At 39.2% G+C, this 23,586-nt stretch overlaps 1 protein-coding gene across 1 annotated transcript in view; it reads right to left on the minus strand.

Moving 5' to 3' along the window:
- The window catches only part of PHEX (phosphate regulating endopeptidase homolog X-linked), a 270,635-nt gene that overhangs the window by 236,382 nt on the left and 10,667 nt on the right, over positions 1–23,586 (minus strand). Inside the window, exon 3 of the mRNA XM_043998684.1 lies at positions 11,425–11,586. Coding sequence (XP_043854619.1) covers positions 11,425–11,586 — 162 coding nt within the window. The remainder of the gene's footprint in view (positions 1–11,424; positions 11,587–23,586) is intronic.

The raw sequence follows: 23,586 nt of genomic DNA on the forward strand, positions 1-23,586 counted from the left end.
GGTGTTAACTACCCAGTTATGAAGATGGCCTAGGAGATAGCCAAAAGGAAGTCATAACAGGAATCAAGGGAGTGATATGGGGTGACGAGCACTATAGTTTTGCAGCTATCATGTACAATAAATGTACAATATCTCAAATATACAATGTATACAATATCTCAAATGTACAATATCTCAAAAAATAAACTATTTAAGAGAGATCTACAGATTCACATACAATCTTTCTTATTATTCTTTAAACATGGAAATTATCATATTTGTTGATGTTTTTCAAGGTCATGATAGTAAATTTTATACATATGTATATATACACTTGCACATATGTATAGGTACATGTTTTGACATATATATAAAACCATAAGCATAAAAAAATGAACCACAGTCTGTCCTCAATCATGCTTCCTAAACCTAATGATCTGATTTCCTTAGTCATCCTTTCTTAGTCCAATCCGTGGCTACACACACAAATCTGAGTACTTACAAAGGCTTCCCGCCCCCCCACACCATGGATCCATGATCTCAATGATGTAGACATTCCTATTACTGTACACAAGTATACACCTCGCTGCCCAAGTCTCCTAGCATGGCTGTTTTTTACTGATTTCTAGGATCACAGGATTTAAAGACTGAAAGGATTTTAAAGATCTTTTATTCCAAACCCTTTATTTTTACAAATGAGGAAACAAATTCTGAGAGGATAAGGGTCTTCATTCATCCAATGAACACTTCTTAAGCGATTATTCACCAAACACTGTTCTAAGGCCTCGTAGTACAGCTAAGTGACACAATGGATAGAATGCTGGAACTCAGGTCAAGAACACTTATCTTCCTGAGTTCAAATCTGTCCTCCAATACTTACTAGCTATGTGATGGTAGGCAAATCACTTAATCCTGTTTACCTCAGTTTCCTCATCTGTAAAATGAAGTGGAGAAGGAAATAGCAAACCACTCCAGTATCTTTGCCAAAGACACCCCAAAATGGGGGTCACAGAGAGTCAGACATGACTGAACCACAATTGAAAGGACAAGGACAAAAACAAACAGGTCATGGAAGTATTAAGTAGGAAAGGCAGGATTTGAATCAGGCTCCCTGACTCCAAATCTAGAGTTCATTCCTCTACACCATGCTGAGGCTCTTTTCATTTTCATTTTCGTTATCTTTCTTGTTTCTCCTCTGCCCTCTTCCTTATTCTTTTTTTCCTGATCAGAAAGATAATAATACACAAATCAAGTACTTGACCATGAACATTTCACCCCTCCCAAAACACAAGTACTATTTCAGACACGCAGATCATCAAGACATACCAAGGCTTTGCCAAGGTCAGGCAGGGTCATCAGCACAATCAGAAAAACCATAAGCATTCCAGACTTGTTCTTTTAATCCTGGGCATGCCTCTTGGAACTTGCCCAGGGCTCAGAGCAAGCAAGTGTCTGAGATAGAATTTGAATTTGTGTTTTCCTGACTTCAGGTTCATCCCTCTATCCACTGTGCCAGCTAGTTGTCTAGACACACCCATTTTAGAAAGTGAAATAACTGAGGTGCAAAGAGGAGATGAACATTGCTTGGGGGTAACACAGGCAATGCGTGGTTGAGCAGGAATAACAGAAAATCCAGGGTTCTATCTATCTACTCCATGCAGTCATGTTGGATGGTATCCATTTTCCCCTTTGTTCAGGCAAAAAGGATCCACCTACATTAGGGAAGTTTTTGTATGTTCTCCAGGACCTTTGGAGGAAAGTTAATTTATTGGAAGCAAATCACCTGAATCAAATCAAATCCAAACAACTTACTTTGGTGAGTCCACTCTACTTCTCCCATTCCCTAACTCTCCCCTAACACACACACCCTCCCATTCCTACCCCCACCCCTCACCTCCACACACACAAGAAATAAGCCTCCCTCAGCAAGTTGGACATGTGAATAAGGTTCCTAAAACTGTTTCAGCCCAGGCTAAACTAAGCATCTCAAAGACACAGACACAAATCTTCACACGGCACTTCTCTACACGCGCAATAACCATCAAGGAGGTTTGCATAATTTGACAATTTATTGCTTCCTGTGTGGCCACATGAAAAACAGCTGCACTGAGATTGTGGTGCAGGAGCTGTGGTCTGAGGAAAGGGAAGGTCTTCTGAACCCAGCTCAGAAATCTTGGTTTTGTACTTTGCACTATAAAAAGAAGCTCCCCTTTGGGCTCTTAACCTGGGGTCTGTGAACTTTTAAAAATATATATTTTGATGACTGTATTTTATTATCACTGGTTTCCTTCTTAATCCTATGTATTCTATTTTATTCACTTAAAAACATGCTTCTTAGAAGGGGCCCATAGGCTTCATCACACTGCCAAAAGGGCCCATTGCACAAAAAGAAGTTAAGAGCTGCTTTTAAAATCTATACAAAAGGGCAGCTAGGTGGTGCGTTGGATAGAGCACTGGCCCTGGAGTCAGGAGGACCCGAGTTCAAATCTGGCCTCAGACACTTAACACTTACTATCTGTGTGACCCTGGGCAAGTCACTTAACCCCAAATGCCTTGCCAAAGAGGTATTTTGTAGAATGTTTTTTGTAAGCCCATATTTATTAGGCTAACCCTAGCCTCCTTTGCTTCAGAGAAGTTGATGGAGTGAGAGCTCAATTTATTACAGATCAGCTATTGAGTAAAACAACCTCTGATATAGTCAAACATCATTCATTTGGACCTGTTGCCTCTAAATTTGTCAAATCAGTGGGCGTTTTTATTAAGCCAGGGCTTCTTAAACTTTTTCCACTCATGACCCCTTTTCACCCAAGAAATTTTTATTTGACCCTGGGTGTATAGGTATATAAGATAGGTATATATAACCGTTTACTGTTGCCAAATTTTTCACGACCCCATATGGGGTTACTCAACGCCATATGATGTCATGACCCACAGTTTGAGAAGATTTGTATTAAGTGACTATTATGTACCAATCATAGGGCTAACCTCTGGGGATATAAAGAAAGTCAAAAAACCAACCCTACCCTTAAGGAGCTCATAGTTTCATATGGGAGACAAATTACAAACAACAATGCACAAACAAGATATATCCAGGATAAATTGGAGGCAATTTCAGAGGGAAGGCACTAAGATTAAGGACAACAAGCAATGGCTTCTTGCAGAAGGCAGGATTTTAGCCAAGACTTGGAAACTAGGGAAGCCAAGGAGGCAGAGGTGAAGAGGGAGCCAGTTCCAAGCACAGGGAACCACCAGTGAAGATGCTCAGGGTCAGGAGATTGGGTGTCTTGTGGAAACATTTGACAGGAGCTGGAATAAGGTTTTAGAAAATGATTTGCTAATCAAGTTAATCATATAAACAAGATTGCAGGAGGCCTGTTTACTGGTAGGAAAGCAATTCCAGACGTTGTCATGAATCGTTCTCTGGCTCCACGACCTCTATAAGCCAAACTATCCAGTCCTTCATTCGTTTCTACTTATGTTCTTTAAAGCAAAGCTTCTTAAACTGTGAGTCACAACTCCCCATGGAGTTGAATAACTGAATGTGGGGATAGGGAAAAAATCAGCAATAGTAAAAGGTTATATATACCTATTTTATATACCTAAATACCGTGAGTCGCATAAAAATTTCTTGAGTGAAAAGTGGTCATGAGTGGAAAAGTTTAAGAAGCCCTGCTCTAGGGGGCAGCTAGGTGGCACAGTGGATAGAGCACCGGCCCTGGATTCAGGAGGACCTGAGTTCAAATCCAGCCTCAGACACTTTACACACTTACTAGCTGTGTGACCCTGGGCAAGTCACTTAACCTCAATTGCCTCACCAAAAAAAAAAAAAAAAAAGAAACAGGCACAGATGTTGAGTGACTTGTCCAAGGGCCCAAAAGTCATAAGTAGAAGGGTCAGCAATTGAACCCAGGTTCAGCCTTCAGCTTCCAAATCCAACCCTCTTGGCCCCACACCCCACTTCCATTTGACACAAAGGCTTCATTTCCCTCATTACAAGGTCACAGTCCGACCCAGTGCTTTTCCGAAGTTCTCATTTTGCTGACTTTTCACAGGCTTGCTCCCAGAGAATGTGACTTTGTGCCATTATGAAGTCCCAATAAGAAGATAAGTATTTTTTTCTTTGGGGTGATAGAAGCAAAGCAAAGCACTTACCTGGCTAATTCCAGGCATTCTTTGGCCATACTCCTTGAAGGATTCGAAGGATGATTTTATTTTCCCAGGAGAACTCTGAGCCCTATATTCCACTTAAAGAAAGGAATCACTAAACCAAGCTGCTGGCTTCAATAGAGGGCAATTTTTCATCAACCAAGTCTGTCAAATTCATTTCATTTTATAAATTGAACAGTCAACTCCTTGTGTTTTCAATCAACGATAAGAAAATGGCATTCTTTTGATCAGTGGTACTGTGCTTTATTTGGGGATATTCTGTCTTTTTGTTAAGGGTTAGGAAAAATAACTGGACAGTGTTGTTGTTGTTTTAAGATGTAAGATATTTACAAAGCATTGGAGCTCAACAAAATCTAGTTTTTTGCAAGCATGATTATATGAGCTCTCTTCCCACCTTTGAGAAGAGGATGAGGGTAGCAGCTCTTTTAAAGGTATGAAAACAAAGGTACAATGTGTGTTTGAGGACCTGAATCAGTAGAGGATGCAGGAACCATTGAGGCCTATCTGCTAAGCAGCACTTGTATTTGTTTTTTTTTTCTTTTCCCAAGCTTATTTTCACCTCATGATACTCCTATGGAAGGTAGTGTGTAACATTTGGATTCAGACCCAGGGTCTGCCATATGACAACAGGCCTTGTAACCCCACTGGCCTTCAGTTTCCTCATCTGTAAAGTTATAACATTAACAACTTCACTAACCTATTTCAAAATATAAGGAGAAAAAAAAGTATTTTTAAAGCTTGAAATGCTATATACATTTGAGTTACCTATAAAATTCTCTACCTGCCAGAGAGGAGTCCACTTCCAAATCAAAACTGCATGCACAACCTTTACGAAATTGCTTGTCTTCTCAATGAGAGAGAAGGGTAGGTAGGGAGAGAAAATTTGAAACTCAAAATTGTAAAAAGCAAAAAACAAACAAAAAACAAAGGTTAAAATTATTTTTACCTGTTATTAGAAAAAAATAAGATTAAAAATCAATTATATTGGGGCACCTAAGTGGCGCAGTGGAGAGAGCACCAGACCTGGATTCAGGAAGACCTGAGTTCAAATGCGGCCTTAGACACTTGATACTTACTAGCTGTGTGACCCTAGGCAAGTCACTTAACCCCAATTACCTCACCAAAAAAAAATCAATTATATCAATCTCTAGAGTGGGTATTTCAGTCTAAAATTTATGCACCAGCTTAGACTTATTTAGGGTAAATGCTATTAAGCTTGAGAGGCAGCTTGGCAGAGTAGATAGAGAGCAGGTCTCAGACTCAGTAAAACCAAACTTCACGTCTTAACCTCTGACTCTTACTATATGTTCGGCAAAGCTAAGTCACTTAATCTCTCAGTGACCTAGGCAATTCTTCAAGACTATAAGTTAGAAATTGCTGATTATAGATGATCTGGTCTGGAAAAATACATACACATTATTAAATATTAGTAATGTTTGCTTGGTTTTCATTGGTTTCTAAAGACCTAAATATCTAGGGGATATCTGAACAGATTGTGATATGTGAATGGAATGGAATATTATTGAACCATAGAGATTAGAGTCTAGATCCGTCATTTCATTGGTATAGGGAACTTCTGCGTAAAGGAACTTCTACCAGTGCAGGTAAGCACCTTCTTGGCAATTTATTTTCTTACAGAGATGCCAAGAGAGCAAAGAGGTTAAGCGATTCAGCTGGGCTCAGACCATCAATTTGTATCAAAGGCAAGACTTAAAGCCAGGTCTTCCTGGTTCTAAAACCAGGCCTCACTTTCTAACCAAAAGAAATGAACCAGAAAAAAAGGCAAATATAAGAGAAACACAAGATTTCAATTAACTGATACAAAGCAAAAAAAAAGAAGAACCGAGAGAACAATATACATAACTACAATATTGTGAACAAAAATACCACCAAAAGGAAGGTGACTAAAATGAAATGCAATAACCAATCAGGATTCCAGAAGACAGATGATGAAACATACTCTTCCTTCCTCTCAGTAGAGAAATGAGGGACTATAAATGTGGCATGTTGCCTGGGCTGATAAACTCAGTCACTCCAACAATTCCTTTTGCCTAACCAGTTTTCTTTATTTCAAAGGAAGGTTTTATGGAAGTCAAGGGAAGGGGGTAGGAGAAAGTAAAGAACAGAGCTAATATTGGTAAGTATTTGTAATATTAAAAAACATAAAGCTAAATACAACTCTTAAAAAGAAAGATATAAAAAGAGGGATGGAAAACAGTCTAGTATAGTAGTTAGAGATTTGGCCTAAGAGTCAGGTTCAAATCTCTCCTCCAGTTTGTGGCTGCAGGCACGTCACTTAACCTTTCAGTCAGTGCACCTCATAAGACCATAAATTTCAGAGAAGCTATTGATCTGCATCGGTAAAAAGAATTTCCTCACTGTTAAATCTCTAGATCAATGAACTCACAGGTCTAATAAAATAGAAAGAAAAGAAAGATGTCATTTGGATGAGCACTTGTTAAGAAAACTGGCAACACAATTTTCCTATCATGCCAGAAAGTCTTAAGGAGTGGAAATAATCTCCATTTTATAGTGAAGCCACAAATTCAATGTTTCCTCTTTTTTCCATTCATGTAGAAGCAGCACATTTATAGTAGGCTTCCATTTTGAAGCATTTCAAGAATGCTACTCACTTCTACATGACAAAATGTCAATCCAGTAATTATCTACTATGTGCAAAGCACTGGGGTTACAAAGACAAAAAAAAAATATCCCTGCCTCTATGGGACTTCAATTCTATTGGAGAGAATCCTAAAAAGTCTTTTAATGTTTTCTAATCCCATACTTATTGAGATGGAGATCATATACAATGCCATTTTTTAAAATTATCAAGCACCTACTATGTGCTAGGTACTAAGGGAAATAAAAAGATAAATAACATAGGGGGTTTATATATGGTTATGTGATAACCTCCTGGCCCCTGCCTTCTAGAAGCTTATTATATATGGTTATTAGTAAAAAAAAAAATTCTTACTAGAGGGTGTGTATAAGCCATGTTTCTTCCCTCCTTTAGTAATTTTTTTTAAAGAAAGAGGAAAGCAAAGGGAAGAAAAAGCTAAAGACTAAACTTGGACTAATATCCTAGAGAGGAAACAATTATTAGTAAATCTCGATATCATGATGTCATGACTTGCAGTGAATTGGATTTAAGTAAGGGAGAGCTGTGCAAAGTCATCAGCCTCACTCTTACCTCCAGAGCCATCTGGGTCCATTGGTGAGATATATATCAGGATGACTGGAGATGGCCCTGGATGCTTAAGGCAATTGGGGTTAAGTGACTTGCCCAGGGTCACACAGCTAGTAAGAGTACAAGGTGAGATTTTAACTCAGTTCCTCCCAACTTCAGGGCCAGTGCTCTTGCTTTAGTCTTGGTAGCTCCTCTTTGTAGATTAATCATTTGTGAGTTCAAGCCAAACCTCATCCTGTTTAAGAACTGTCTTTCTGACCCAGCCTATTATTGACTGAGATGCAACTCCAAAAAGAAAAGTAGGACTGCTGATTCCCTTGTACTTTTGAAATGTGTGCCTTGTCTCCAGAAGACAATAGATATGTAATTGTGATTCTCAACTAATTTTCTAATACCTGTTACTTTGCAGAGGCATTAACAAATTCAGCCTTTATCCTTGAAAGAAAGAGAGACACAGAGGACACCTTCAAAACCCAATGTGGATGTGGCTGATTCACAGTTTCATGACCTGACTCATTGTCTGGGGGAAAAAAAGTTTAAAAAAAAACACCTATTTTTGCATTCTCAGAATAATTTGCTTTCCATGTCTGAAAAACTTCCTGCTTTCTTGGGTGGGGAATGGGGTTTTATATTGCCCAAAGGAAGCCACCTGCTAATGAAGGATATCTGACACAGATTTCCACATTTGGATGTTACCAGTATTCCACCTCTTTCCCTCTATCTTTCTCTCCCCTCCCACCATATTTGTGTGAGTATAGGTGTATATGTAGAGAGGCGTCTTTGCCTAGAACACCTCATAGAAGAAAAGCTGAGTCTTTTATTAGTTTACATATTAGAGATAGGAATGTGGGCAAGAAAGGTGCAAGACAATCATGCAATCCCTTTGCCTTCTGTCTTTTGCTCTGATTAAACCACTGAATCACAGCTAGATCGCATGGAAGGTTTGGAGTCAAGAAGACTTGAGTGTATATCGTGCTTCAGACATTAATTAGCTTTAGAGTGTGAGCTCCTCCCTTAGATCAGAGTTTCTTAAACTTTTTCCACTCACGAGCCTTTTTCACCAGAAAAATTTTTATACAACCCCAGGTATATAAGTATATAAAATAGGTATACATAACCTTTTACTGTTGTCAAATTTTTCATGATCTCCACATTCAGTTATATGACCCCATATGGGGTCACAACCCACAGTTTAAAAAGCTTTGCCTTAGATTGTGAGCTCCAGGGGCAGCTAGGTGGCACAGTGGCTAAAGCACCAGCCCTGGATTCAGGAGGACCTGAGTTCAAATCTGACCTTAGACACTTGCTAGCTGTATAACCCTGGGCAAGTTACTTAACCCTCATTGTCCTGCAAAAAAAAAAAAAGAAAGAAAGACAAAAAGATTTTGAGCTCCTCCAGAGCAGGGTCTGCCTTTTGCCTTTTGTTGGATCACCCAATGCTTAGCATAGTGCCCTGCACATAGTAGGTGTTTAATAAATACTAATTGACTGGATGACTGATCGACTGCATGATTCTAGGCAAGTCACTTAACAATTATCAACTTTAGTTTCCTCACTTGTAAAATAGGGGTTAGACTCAGTGGTCTCTAAGATTCTTTCCAGCCCTAAAATTGATGATCCTCTGATCATTTGAATGAGAAAGAGGTTCTTCTAGTCTGATCTTTATAGTTCTGGCCTCCCCATAATTCTTCTGGATTTATTTTATGTTTTGTTTGGTGGGTTTCTGGTAGTCCAAAAAAGATCTTGAAAGCACATGATCACCATAAAGAGATAACTAGAAGTTACAAACAATCTTCTAATTGTTGATCACATGGGACCACAGATCTTAGACCAGCACCAGACACAGGCAAGTCAAAAAATAGGCTCCATCTTGGCCTGGGGTATTCTGACATGCTACCTTGACTAAGAGTGGTGGTTTACTACAATAAAGAGGTCAATCTACCCTTGTCAGGGAGAGGCTTTCTGGCCACCACATCCTTAGCAGATGGTAGCAGCATCCAAGAGCTCCATGATCAGAGATAGCTAGCAGAGACAACACAGTTGGGAGGAAATGCAACATCCAACCAGAGATAATGCAGTCAACACAGAACAGAGACATCATGCTCATCAGGGAGCAACAGAGAAGTGATGAAGATATCACCAAGGAACAGCGGTAGTCTTATAGTAGCAAAGGTTTAAGTTGTCCTCTGTATATGTATGTGTTCCTCATTTATGTACCAACCACATGGGTTTCTGCTTTGTGCCTCTTCTAACATGTTCCATGGTTACACATGTTCCTTACAGATGTACCCTAAATATGTATTTCCTTATCATATGTGTTCTCTGTCAAATGAGATCAGCACAGTGCCTGGCATATAGTAGATGCCATAGAAATGTTTATGTTTTCCATTCTGTATGTGTGCCCTCTTGCACTGGTAATATCACTATATTTGTTTGTAGATTAAATTCTGTTTGATTAAATACCTTTTGCTTTGAACTAGTGAACTCTATCAGATAAAAATAAACACATTGGTTAGAACTCAGGGAGTTATGGTTTCAAGTAGGTTTCCTGACCCACAAAGTACCTGGAACTTGGAGTAGCTTTTTCTGGGAGCCTTTGTGTGAGAAGGGGTGCCCAAGTGCTACATGTATTTATATAAATATAATAAATGCATATATCAGGGGAGGGGGGCTCCCCAGGGATATCTCATAATTTAACAAGAACCATATGAGCAGGCATCTTGTTTACCAACTGCCAAATGCTCACTTAGGTCATCCAGAGTTCTTAAAAACCCGATCTACAACTCCAAGAACACATAATGAGGTGTTAAGTACACTTTGCAAGCCATGAGAAACCAGAAGACAATAAGTAAGAGGCACTATTTACCCTAAAGGACATCACATATTGAGTATGAGGTAAATGCAGGATATAATGTCTTATTGGACTCTTGTAAAGTAACATAGTTTCGTTGTCCCAGAACTCCAGTTAAATACAAGTCATGGTTTTCAATCACCAGCCATTAAATCTAACAAAAAAGACCACTCATAAGATCATATACTATTTCATTGAGAATTGAAAAGGCCAGCTTATCTAACGCATATCTGGGGAAAAAACCATCTCTGTAACCAGTTAAGCAAAAGTGGGAGCCAGGGGAAGAGGTACTGTGGTAAGGAGTACTATATCTAGAATCAAAGGACCTCAGTGCAAATCTTGGCTCTATTTGTTGCTACCTCTGTGACCTTGGGCAAGTCACTTAATTGATGTCTAATGACTTTTTCAGTTCTATCCTATTTTTTTTTTTTTGAGACTGGGTTGCCTTGTATCACCCAGGCTTGATCCCATTGCCAATAAGCATAGAAGCTTTGACCCACTCCATTACCAACCTAGGTTGGTTCACCATTCCTTAGGCAGCCTGGTGGCCCCACCCTCCCAGAGAGCTCATGATATTGGTGCTGAACTTAATTCAGATACCTAATCGACTGGAGCCCTACTGTAGCTCAGAACCTCTAAGCTCAAGTGATCCACCATCCCCAACCATCCCAACAGCAAGAATTATATGGGTGTGCCATCACACCCAGCCAAAATCTGCTATCCTAAGTGATCCATTAGCTTATGTTTGAAGACCCATATACTTTCTTTTAATTATTACATTTTTTTAAAAGGAGAGCTTCAGGAAATTCATCTATTAACATAATTTGTAACCCCAAACCAATTCCATTCAATAAACATTTCTTAAGAGCTTACTCTGTGCTAGTCATTGTCCTAGGCTGCTGAAGGTACAAAATATTACAATCTCGTGGGAAAATAAGAGCTGTATACAGGTAAATATGACACAAGGCAGAAGATGAGTCCAGACTCCAAGAAATATGCAAAAGAAAATGTTGCTTTCAGATGATGGACAAGATCAGGAAAGGTTTTATCAGGGAGGCAACATCTCAACTGGTACTTGAAAACAGAAAAATATCTCAAAAGAGGAAAATATAAATGGAGTTCAACAGAACAAGGAAGAAAAGAGAAACTATATTTATATGGTCAAAATTCACCCCACACCCACACCCACACCCACACCCCCTGCCATAAAGCAGATCACTAAGACCCAGGAAAAACTCACCCTTTAGTTTAAGGTCAACGTTACGTCTCAGCCAAGGATAGATTCCATAGCTTGGCATATCTTCTGGAATTGGATTATCATTTATCCAGCCATCACAGGCAAACTGGAAAAAGTTTTCACAGGGATCCACAGACTGATTAATTTTGCTCAAGATGGCAGCCGCTGAGGGTTGTAAATAAATAAATAACAGGGTTAGCATTATTGGATGCTGTATAATAAAATATATGTTTTAATACACAAAACTACATAGTTTAAATTAGTTAATGTTTTTATTCTTGACTTTTACTCTCCTGGTGAGAATAAACTTTGCTATGTTTAATTATTTCGTTCTGGTATGCCTGAATACTATAAAACTAAGCATAGGTTTGGTAGTGATATTATCATCACCGTCATTTTTGTTATTGTTACTGAAATGTTGGGAGTAGATTTTGATAACCCAGCAGTAAGATAAATAATGGTAACTGATACTAAAAACAAAGAGACCATGTTGTATCATGGACAGAATTAAGAAATTCAAGTCCTTCCTGTGACATGTACTAGAAGTAATTCCCCCAATATCTCAGTGCCCCCAAACAACTCCTGAAGACTGTAAGTAGGAGATGAATTACAATTTGCCTTAGTGTGAGAGTTTCCACACTGAGAGTTCTCTATATTGAGGAAGTCACAGCTTTGTTTACACATACACACAAATACACGCAAATGCCCATATACACAATGCTATATGTAGGTAGAGAACATAGTCCAAATGTATTCTATATATGTATTTTGATATATAAGGCTACAGATCTCAACATCACTAGCCACCAAAAGATTCCATTACATAATTCTTCTGGTCCTAAGTTTGAATTCCAACCCATTCTTCCAATTCCAACCAATTCTTTTGCTAAACTTGAGTCTCCATAGGCAGCTAGGTGGAGCAATGGATAGGGTGCTGGACTTGGATTCAGGAAGAACAGTTCAAATCTGGCCTCAGGTACTTACTAGCTGTGTGACCTTGGTCAAGTCACTTAATCTTTCTTTGCCTCAGTTTCCTCAACTATAAAATGGAGATAACACCTGATTCAAAGGATTGTTGTAAGAATCAAATGACATAAAATTTGTGAAACACAGTACAGTACCTAATATATAGCAGACACTATATAAATAATTATTCCCTTCCCTTTCCCCACTATCTCACCTGGGTGGTGAGTGTATTCATCACACAAGGGACTAATGCTACTTCTGATTGACATGGAAGCTTTGATCTGATCCATTTTTTTTTTACCTGGGCCAGTTCACACCTCCTTAGACAGCCTGGTTGACCCCTATTCACAGGGGCTCACCAAATGGTGTTAGACTTATTGGGGACACCTGATTAGCTTTACACCTATTTCAGCTCAAAGTTCTAGAGCTCAAATGATCCAGCAGCTTCAACCAGTAGCAAGAATTACAATATGTGCAAACACACTCAGTACTCCAACTCTATCTGATAGCATAGTTATTGGACACTAATCTACCTTGAATATATACACTCATAGATTACAAAAGATAGACTTTATTTCAGGGCATCTGAAACTCTTTTTATCTAGTTAGTGCTGGAAAATATTTCCATTTTTGCTAATGAAAAACCATTGGTTTTCAGCTTAAGATGAATGGATTTGGGAAAAATAAGAGGTCTGTCTCAATTTAGGTAAACCTTCTAAAATGAAGTTCTTTAGTTAGCCCATCCAGTTTGGAAAATGAGATTTTAAAAGACCTCTAGTCAAAAACTCTAATTGAATTCAATTTCACAGACATTTATTAAAGATGTGCTATGTTAGGCATGGAACATACAAAGACAAAAATAAATTCTCTTAAGGAACTTGCTTATTGATGAAGGCCTGAACTGAGCTGGTGGTGAGAATAGAAATTTGTTTTTGTTTTTGTTTTCCTCATCATATCCCCAGTGCCTCTCATAGTTTCACACAAACAGTAGATGCTTAAAACTTGTGAGTTGAAATTGAAATTAAATATGAATGGAGAGAAGATAGATATGAGCGATGTAAATGTAGAATAACAGGATTTGACACCAAACTGAATACAGAAAATAAGAGAGATGGAAGAGTCAAAGATAACTCAAATATTTCCAACCTTGTTAGGTTAGGGTTAGGCCAGAACAGATGGTAGTATTCTCAATAGAAATATGGAAATATGAAGACAAGTATAGGAGAGGAAGGTAATGAGTTCAGTTTTGGAGATGATTAATAAGAGGTGTTGGCAGAACATTCACACAGCATACATACATATATATATATATAGTGTAAATATCCATATATACACATATATGCATATATGCAAATATATGCATGTATAAATGTTTATATGTGTATATATTTTACTTATAAATGCATATGTATGCATATATATTTTCAGAAATCACATGCACAGAAGTGATAACTAGACTCTTAGGAGTTAATGAAATCATTAAGAAGTCAAGAAGAAAGAAGAAAAGTTGAGAAAAGACTGAAGACAAGTCGAGACAAGAAACGCTTATTAAATGCCTACTGTGTGCCAAGCAATGTGCTAAGTGCTGTGAATACAAAGAAAAGCAAAAAACAAACAAACAAAAAAACAGTCCCTGCCCTCAAAGGATACTGAAGTTGATGAGCAAGAGGAAAAAACTGAAGCCAAGATAGGAGAGAATAACAAAGAAGGTTAAAGGGAGAAGAGGAGGAGAAGCAAATAATTAACAGGGTAGATACCAAGGATATCATTGAGGTTGTAGGCCCAAATTATTGGCAGGGTTAATAACATCTTCGATAGGAATATTGAAATTCAGAAGAGGGAGCGTTTAGAGAGAAAGCTCTATTCTGAACATGCTGAGTTTTTGAGATACCTACAGAACATCTAGTCTGATATGTCCAAAAAGTAGTTTTTGATGTGGGGCTGGAGCTCAGTAGAAAGACTAGAATTGAATATGTATAAATCTGTGAATCATTTGTATAAAAATGATAATTGAACCCATGAGAGCTGAGATCACCAAGTGAGATGGTACAAAGTAGAAGTACAATGAGGATAGATGTTCTTTTTAGAACATTGACATTAAAAGGAGGAAAGTTAAAGGATGAGAATGTCAAGGGATGGCAGTATCAAGGAAAGGATTTTTGTTTATTTGTTTGTTTAAGACCCGAGCATGGTAATAGATGGTGGGAAAGGAGTCAGTCCATATAGTTAGACTATGAGAAGGGAAGGTGATTGATGAGGTAAGCTTCTAAATGAGTCAGGAGGGGATGGGATCAGGAACAGAAGTGAGTTGCAAGGGCCAGCCTTGGCAAGAAGATCCTCCTAATCCTCTGAGACTGAAACAAAAGAAGAGAACATGCGTGATGATCCAGAGGGGTTTTGAAGTATGGAGAAGGGGAGATAAGGGAGATCATGACAGATGGTCTCAATCTTCTAAGTAAAGAAGGAAGAAGAGTCACCTGCTGAGAGACTAGGGAATAGGAATAGCTCTGGAGGGTTTGAGGATAGAGAGGTTTTGGAAGAGCTGCTGTGGAACGTGTGATATAGATTCAATAAGGGATGAACAAAAGGATGCGTATACAGCAGTGAAAACCCAGATGGAGATAGCTCACAGGAAGCCAATCAGCACATCTTTTCTGACCTTCTTTGGCATTGTTTGGCACCTTGGCAGTAGGAGTGGAGAAAGCAAATGGTGCAAGTAACCCATGGGTGAGGATCGGCAGAGTGTGAACAATAGAACAAGGTGATTTCTTTTCTGCTATTCTACCTATGTAGATGTAGGCAGATTTAAATTATGAAGTGGTAGAAATCACTGCTGGTCCTGCTTCTGTATAATATTCATAATCACATAAGGCAGCCCTCATGTTCATTTTTCTCCAGATACCTACATTATTTTCTGGCTTTCTTACAGAGTAAGAGAGGAAGTACAGGAAAAATAAAAAGGGGGAGAAAACGAAAAAAAACCTCGAATGTCTCCTACTTATCCCCCAGGTGTTCTTGCAGGTACTTAGAAAAACTGCAAGATCAGCTCTGACCTAGTCCCCAGTAAAACACAAGAGAGCTACATCACTCACAGAGAATTTGGAAAGAAACCCATTCAGTCGAAACACTTAAGCTTCAGCTCCACGATCTATTATTAAAGAAAATTCACAGCTGTGTGCAGTGGAGCACTTTTTGCTGAGAAACTGGGATTTAAGCTTCCAAGGGACTGAGGTTGTCAAGACACCAAAAATCTCCTTTTCCCTAATTCAGCTGTACTGAAGGACAAAGAGAAGCCTGGGTGGCCTTGCTTTAATAAAAGAAATATGATGATGTAGTAAACCTGTAAATGTGCAAGTTATAGCATCTCCCAGGTCTTTCAGTATAAGTGAAATGGTTACTCTGCCTCCATGTCATGCAATCTGGGGTCAAGAGGAGTATAGAGCATTGTATCTTGACACCAGGCCTTATGGTATATATAGTGATTAACGTAGGGTCTTAAATGTTCTTCCCCTTCCACCCCCTCCCCACCTCCAGTTCTCACTTAAGGAAAAACAAATGATGTTGGAACAGGCAAAATGGGGGAAAGAATAATGGAAAGGGAGAGGAGAAAGGGAAGAACAACACTTTCAAGAAGTCAGCCCCTGTTCAAAGATGAGAAAGTGGAATTAAAGGCACCAAGAGAACACTGGGGTGCCTCTCCCCCAACCCTTATCTGAGGGGTATCTGTGTGACTCAGTGAACAGAATGCAGGGGCCTAGGAGTCCCAAAGAGCTGAATTCAAATCCAGCCTCAGACACTTATTAGCTGTGTGACCCTGGGCAAATCATTTAACCTCTTTCTGCCTCAGTGTCCTCATCTATACAGGGAAAATAATAACACCTACCTCTCAGGGTTATTGTGAGGATCAAATGAGATAATAATTATAAAGCACTTAGCACAGTATCTGGCACACAGTAAGCACAGTAGTAGTAGTAGTAGTAGTAGTAGTAGTAGTAGTAGTAGTAGTAGTAGTAGTAGTAGTAGTAGTAGTAGTTGTTGTTGTTGTTGTTACCAGAAAGGGAAAGAGGTGGACTTAGTATGAGGAAATCAGGGTTATAGTCACAGCTCTAACATCTACTAGAAAATGTCAGCACGACTAACTCACCAAGTGTCTCTGAATGTCAGGTTTGTCATCTGTAAAATGGAAATAATATTCATACTCTCCCTGGATCATAGAGGATCAGAGTGGTGGGAAAGATTCTATAATCTCATCACCCTCTATAGGGTGGTGAGAATCGAACTGTTTTAGACCATCTATAAACAGTCTGAAATTTTGAAAACTTCCTCATTTTCCTTTTCTCCTCATCCCAAATCTCTGACATCATCAGGCACTAACTCCTCCCACAGTCCAGTCTCTGATGAAGAGACTGCTCTTCTCACTGCCAAGGCCAACTTCTGTATGTGCGCCCTTCATCCCCTCCCTTTAAATCTTCTCCAGCAGATTGTTACCTACCACTACCACTATCATCCCCATTCTCTCGATAGTCTTTAATTCCTCCCTATGTACCGGTTCCTCCCCTGCTGATTATAAGCACATTGTAGTCTCATCCATCCTTTAAAAACCCTCACCAGATCCTGCCATTCACAGCAGTTATGTCTCTCTCCTTCTCTGCCAAGCCACGGGAAAAAAGCCATCTTCACTGAACATCTCTCCTTCCATCCTATTCTAAACCCTCTTTAGTATGGCTTCTGAGCTCATCATGCAACTAAAACTGATCTCTCCAAAGTTACCAATGATCTCTTAATTTCCAAATCTAATTTGATCTTTTCAAATTTCTCAAATTTCATCTTTCTAGACCTCTTTGCAGCTTTTGTCATTATTAATTTCCTTCTGTTCTCCCTAGGTTTGTGGGATATTGTCTTCTCTTTGTTCTCCTCCCAGCTGTCTGACATCTCCTTCTGAATCTCCTTTTATGGATCTTCATCCATGTCATATGCACTAACTTTGGGTGGCCTCTGGGGATCCGTTCTGAGACTTCTTTGTTGGGTTCTTTCATTTACTATCTCACTTGGTGATCTCATCAGTTTCCACAGGTTTCATTATCATCTCTTATGAAGACGATTCTAAAATTTGTATCTGAGTTTTTTCCTAACCCACAGTTCTGTATCATCTATTGCCATTTGGACATTTGAACTAGATATCCCAAAGTCACCTCAAACTCACAAAACATGCCTTCTTTCTCCTAAAACCCTCCCCTCCTCTGAATTCCCATAACTGTTGAGGGTACTGCCATCTTCTAATTATGCAGGTTCAAAACTTCAGTATCATTCTCAACTCCTCATTCTCACTCATTCCATCTATCTAATCAACATCTTTCAAATGGGTCCCCTTTTCTCCATTCACAGCTACTACCCTAGTTCAAGCCCTCAATAAATAATAGTTTCTTTCCTTTCTCTCTCCCTCCCTTCCTTCTTCCTTTCCTTCCCTTCCTTCTTTCCTCCCTTCTTCCCTTCCTTCCTTCCTGAGGTTCCAACAGCTGGGAGGACTGGGGACCCTTTCTGGAGAAGGTGGCACTGGACACTCCAAAAAACATCCAAATAAGGTCATAGGAAAATGCCCAGAGCAGCAAAACTCACAGAAGAATGTGCTGAAATCATCTTCTAACCATGAACGGCTTGGAAGGTCAGAAGGAGGGAGCTGCTGTGCTGATACGGGAGTTGGGCCCAACCCCACATTCACCCTGACACAGATCCAGTCTCAGGAAGTCCTCACCAGAGAAGGAGACCCCCAGAGCTTCTGAATCAGCTGAAGCACCAGTGTCGTCTGGAACTAAGCTCACAGTCTGGTGAGTGGGCTGAGCCCTGGGCAGGGGAGAGACTACAGGGGTCTATGCTGGTGCTAAGGCAGAACTTGGATTTTACGCCCCTGCTGAGAACCAGGAGGTAGGCTCGAGGAGAAGTGGCCCAGGTGGGGGAGGGGCACAGGATCGTCGGAGCTAACAAACACAAAACACAAAGCTGGTTGATTGGCAAGTTGGTCTGGGGTCATCTAGGACCAGGAAACAGGCCGGGCAAGGGAAGAACCTGATTCTCCTTAAATCATACCACCTGGGACTTAAGCTTGAGATACTGCAGCCTGGAAACAGTGCCCCACTTTAAGGAGCTAAAAATATAGTAAAAGAAAGGCAAGATGAGCCGACAGAGAAAGGTGAGGACCATAGAAAGTTTCTTCAGTAACAAGGAAGACCAAGGGGCACCCTCAGAGGAAGATGTCAACATCAGGGCCCCTATATCTAAAGCTTCCAAGAAAAATATGAATTGGTCTCAGGCCATAGAGATGCTCAAAAAGGACTTTGAAGATAAAATTAGAGAGGTAGAGGAAAAAATGGAAAGAGAAATGAGGGTGATGCAGGAAAGGCATGAGAAAAAAGTCAACAGCTTGAAAAGTCAAATGGTAAAGGAGGTACAAAAGCTCTCTGATGAAAATAATTGCCTAAGAATTAGGATTGAACAAATGGAAGCCAGTGACTTTATGAGAAACCAAGACACAATAAAGCAAATCCAAATGAATAAAAAAATAGAGGGCAATGTGAAATATCTTCTGGGAAAAACTGCTGATCTGGAAAATAGGTCCAGGAGAGATAATTTGAAAATTATTGGTCTACCTGAAAACCACGATCAAGGAAAGAGCTTAGACACCATCTTCCAAGATATTCTCAGAGGAAATTGCCCTGAAATTCTAGAAGAAGAAGCTAAAATAGAAATTGAAAGAAGGTGGCACTGGAGCTGGGTCCTGAAAGCAGCTAAGAATTCTGAGAGGCTGAGATTGGAGGAGGGAGGAGGCAGCATTCTGGGCATGAGGGACAACCAGTGCAAAGGTATAGATATGGATAATAGAGTGTTTAATGTGAGAAAAACAGTACATTTGTATGTCTGAAATATAAGTGTGTGGAATGTAGTAATAAATGTGGAAGACTGGAAATGTAGGAAGGGGATATAGCGGAAATCACTTAAAATATCAAAAAGAGGAGTTTATATTTCATCCTTCACATTCTAATAGAGAGCTACTGGAGTGAATAAGGAGGTGACAAGGTCAAACCTTTGCTTTAGAAAAATAACTTTGCCATTTGTGTGGAGGATGGATTAGCATGGGGAGAGAGGCTTAAGGAAGAAAAACCAGTTAGGGGGCTATTGTTATAATTTAGGATTTGCCAGAATGCTTAACTCCTTTTAAGACACAGATCCAATACCACCTTTTCCAGGAAGACTAAGGAAGGAAGGAAGGAAGGAAGGAAGGAAGGAAGGAAGGAAGGAAGGAAGGAAGGAAGGAAGGAAGGAAGGAAGGAAGGAAGGAAGGAAGGAAGGAAGGAAGGAAGGAAGGAAGGAAGGAAGGAAGGAAGGGAGGGAGGGAGGGAGGGAGGGAGGAAGGAAGGAAGGGAGGGAGGGAGGGAGGGAGGATTTATTAATCACTCACTATGTGCCAAGAATTATGCTAAGCACTTTATATAAGCACAATTATCTCATTTGATCCTCACAACAACCCTCAAAAGTAGGAGTTACTATTATCTACATTTTACTGTTGAGGAAACTGATGCAGACAGTGATTAAGTGACTTGTCTAGGCTCACACAGCTAGTGAGTGTCTGAGACTGTATTTGAACTTAGGTCTTCCTGACTCCAGGCCCAATACTCTGCCCACTGAACTACTAAGCTGCCTCTATCATATTGATCATCTACTCCTTATGCATTCTGTATATACTTATTTATGTATAAATTCTCTGCCTTGTTAGAATATAATCTCTTTGAAAACAGAGACTATTTTTCCTCTTTCTCTGTACCAGAGCAATGAACATGGTTCCTAGCACATAGCAATTGCCTAATAAATGCTTACAGATTGGTTGGTTGATTGACCACTAACTTAGCTATTCATGTTCCAAATATGAGGTCCTTGTCCTGTGACCAACAAGTGGACATACTACTGAAAGAAATGAATCAAATAAACCTTCATATATTCACTATAAATGAAACCAGGGATTAAAAAGTTATTGCTTAATGGAAGGTTGACTTATAAGGTGAATGGCAAATCAGGAAGCTGCAGGAGTTGATTTCCAAAGGTAACAAAAAATATATTTGTATGGAACACTTTGTCTTTTTATAGTGTAGCATTTATAATAAGCTTTTGCAAAAAGACCATTATGAAAATAATTGTAACTTATAAATCAACATTTGTTGTAGATAATGAAGGCAGAAAAATTTCTTTGAAGAACTTGGTAAAAACCTTTCAATTAAATCAACATATGCCACTATGATGAGGTAGGGGAAATGGTCGGGGGACCCTGATCAAATAAATCCTGTCCCTCTATCTAGCCATTGAAATTACAGGATGTAAGGGAGAGATGAAACTTCCAGGATGAAAAGGGAAGGCAACATAAATGTTAAAATATAAGAACAGCCTCTTTCCGACTTTGATTTTCCCAATTGCACCTTATAAAGGATGCCACTTTCAGACTTTAATTGGCCAACCACCTGAAGGATACATCAGGCATTAGACAATGTCATGGAGAACATTTAGCTCAGAGTTCAAATGATGTTCCTGTTTGTGAGTGGCATTGTACTGAAAATGTCAAGCCTTAGAGCATTACAGAGTTTCCTAAATGGGATTCATAATCATTCCAAAGTGTTTGACCTATCTATACTTATTGGAAAAACCAAGTAAATGAAGGATTCCTATTGTCCAAACTATGATACTCAGACAACCCATAGAGCTGGTTCATCTGTGTACATCTCTTGGACAGAGCCTGCAAATAAACAATAAGCTAGGAATGAATTGAAGAGAATTAACTAGATGGCCTTTAGGAAATCACATGGCACTTTTAATGGCCTCAAGATTTTTCCTGAAACAAGAGCTATCTTTTAAACAATAATATTCTTCTGGTAATGATACATAGTTGTGAGTCATGGAATGCTGCAGCCTCCAAAAACTTAAAGTCAAGCATTACCCAAAGGTCAATGGCGAGCTACATAATGGACTTACAAACATGTTACCAATAAAAAATATGATCATGAAAAGCAACACAAATAACATCACCAAAGAGATACATGTTTGGGAAAAGAGATAGTCTGCCCACAAAGCAAGAATAAGAGATAACCAGTTGATATTCCACATACTCCATTGATATCTACAAAATGACAAGCCCTCCTATGGAGGAGTCATGGAAGAACATGAATAAGAGTTGTATAATATGAACGGGCACAAATAAATTATTCTGTGCATCACTGCAAAGAGTCCCATCAATGAAATAAAATATAGCCATGGATGTTCTGAAGAACTCACCTTGCAAGACTATTGTGAGGAAAGCATTTTATTAATTGTAAAGTAGGAAGGAGGAGGAGGAGGAGGAGGAGGAGGAGAAGAAGAAGAAGAAGAAGAAGAAGAAGAAGAAGAAGAAGAAGAAGATGTTGATGATACTATATATAGTATTATAAAGTACCATATAAGTGTGAGATGTTAATTGTCTTCAACTCCAACTCCGTTTATCTTTCCCCAAACCTTTTCTTGGTACGCTATTCCTGAGTCCTGAGTATAGATGTAAAACCTTAACCACTGTTTCTTACATAAACTCTTTAGTTGGCCAAAGCTCTTCTGATGATGTACACTAAACAGGTGTTCCCAGGGCCTCTGGGGCCTCTGGGTTTCAAATTACATAATAGAGGAATGTATCTTGATGTGCTTTTCCTATAGAAATAGCGTTATTTTTAACATTCATAAGTCATTCCCATAAGCGAAAATTAAAAACAGAACCATAAGAATGGAATAAAAACCCCTACCACATGGCAGGTGGCTTTATTATTAATTGACCTTCTGGAAAGGGGCCTCCAACACTATTATAGCTTATAAACAAGGGATGGGCAAAGTTTAAACAAAATAAGTGGCCCATGGTACAAAAAGTTTACAAATATTCATGAATTTTTAAATTTTAGTGAACTCTTCTACTCTCCAAATTTTCTTTCATTCTCTTTCCAACTCCTGTATCAAAGTGGTGAACAAAAACAGGAAGTCACTGGCTAAGCTCCATATTAAAAATTATAGTCCAGCGGGGCAGCTAGGTGGCACAGTGGATAGAGCACCGGCCCTGGAGTCAGGAGTACCTGAGTTCAAATCCGGCCTCAGACACTTAACACTTACTAGCTGTGTGACCCTGGGCAAGTCACTTAACTCCAATTGCCTCACTAAAAAATAAAATAAAATAAAATAAAAAATAAAAATAAAATGATAGTCCAGGGGGCAGCTAGATGGTGCAGTGGATAAAGCCCTGCCCTGGATTCAGGAGAACCTGAGTTCAAATTCAGCCTCAGACACTTGATACTTACTAGCTGTGTGAACCTGGGCAAGTCACTTAAGCCCAATTGCCTCACTACTAAAAAAAACAGTAGTCCAACTTTTTCCTGAAGTGGGCTATCACACCCAACTAAAAGAAAATCTAAAAGAAAATGTTTCTAAAATAAAATCTACAATAAGTGGGCATGGAGGACTTTCTAGGTAAGAACAGGGTGAGGCCTATGGACACAGAGCATTCTTCGAGTAAAGACAAGCTCAGGGGCTCCTAAAGACCCGCTCAGAGACTATTGTTAAATTTGCAATGTGAGCATTTACATCTCAGAAATCAGTAATTGCTACAAATTAAGGGCCACATTATGGTTTCATTAATTGTCTGGCCTTAAAGTATTAATAATGCAGATTGACCTTAAAGGTGTATGCACACACATTCTCTCTACCTTTAACATTCATCAGCAAACCTTTGAATTGCTCTGTAAATATTTCTTAAGCTCAGCAAGAGTGCAATAAGAGGGTTAGGGAATGAAGTCATCACTAGACTGGAGGCCTAGTGACTATAGGTTAATAATAATAATAATAATAATAATAATAATCACCACCATCATTATTAATTATTAAAATGGGATCCATAGAGCATTTTAAGATTTGCAAAGTGCTTTAGATTCATTATCTCATTTGAGCCACACAACAATCATGAATGGGGTATAAACAGGTGGGGGCATGCCAAGAAAGTTGAGAAGGCCTGACCTGATTTATCTCTGAAATGCTCAGTAATAAGAGAAACATGGAACCAAAACCAAGACATATGCCAGAGAGAGCCCTAGACCACTCAAGAATTTTTGTTGTTCAGTCATTTTTCAGCTATGTCTGTCTCTCTGTGTCTCC

Source organism: Dromiciops gliroides, chromosome 3 (assembly GCF_019393635.1).
Source record: "Dromiciops gliroides isolate mDroGli1 chromosome 3, mDroGli1.pri, whole genome shotgun sequence".
NCBI classification, from domain to species: Eukaryota; Metazoa; Chordata; class Mammalia; order Microbiotheria; family Microbiotheriidae; genus Dromiciops; species Dromiciops gliroides.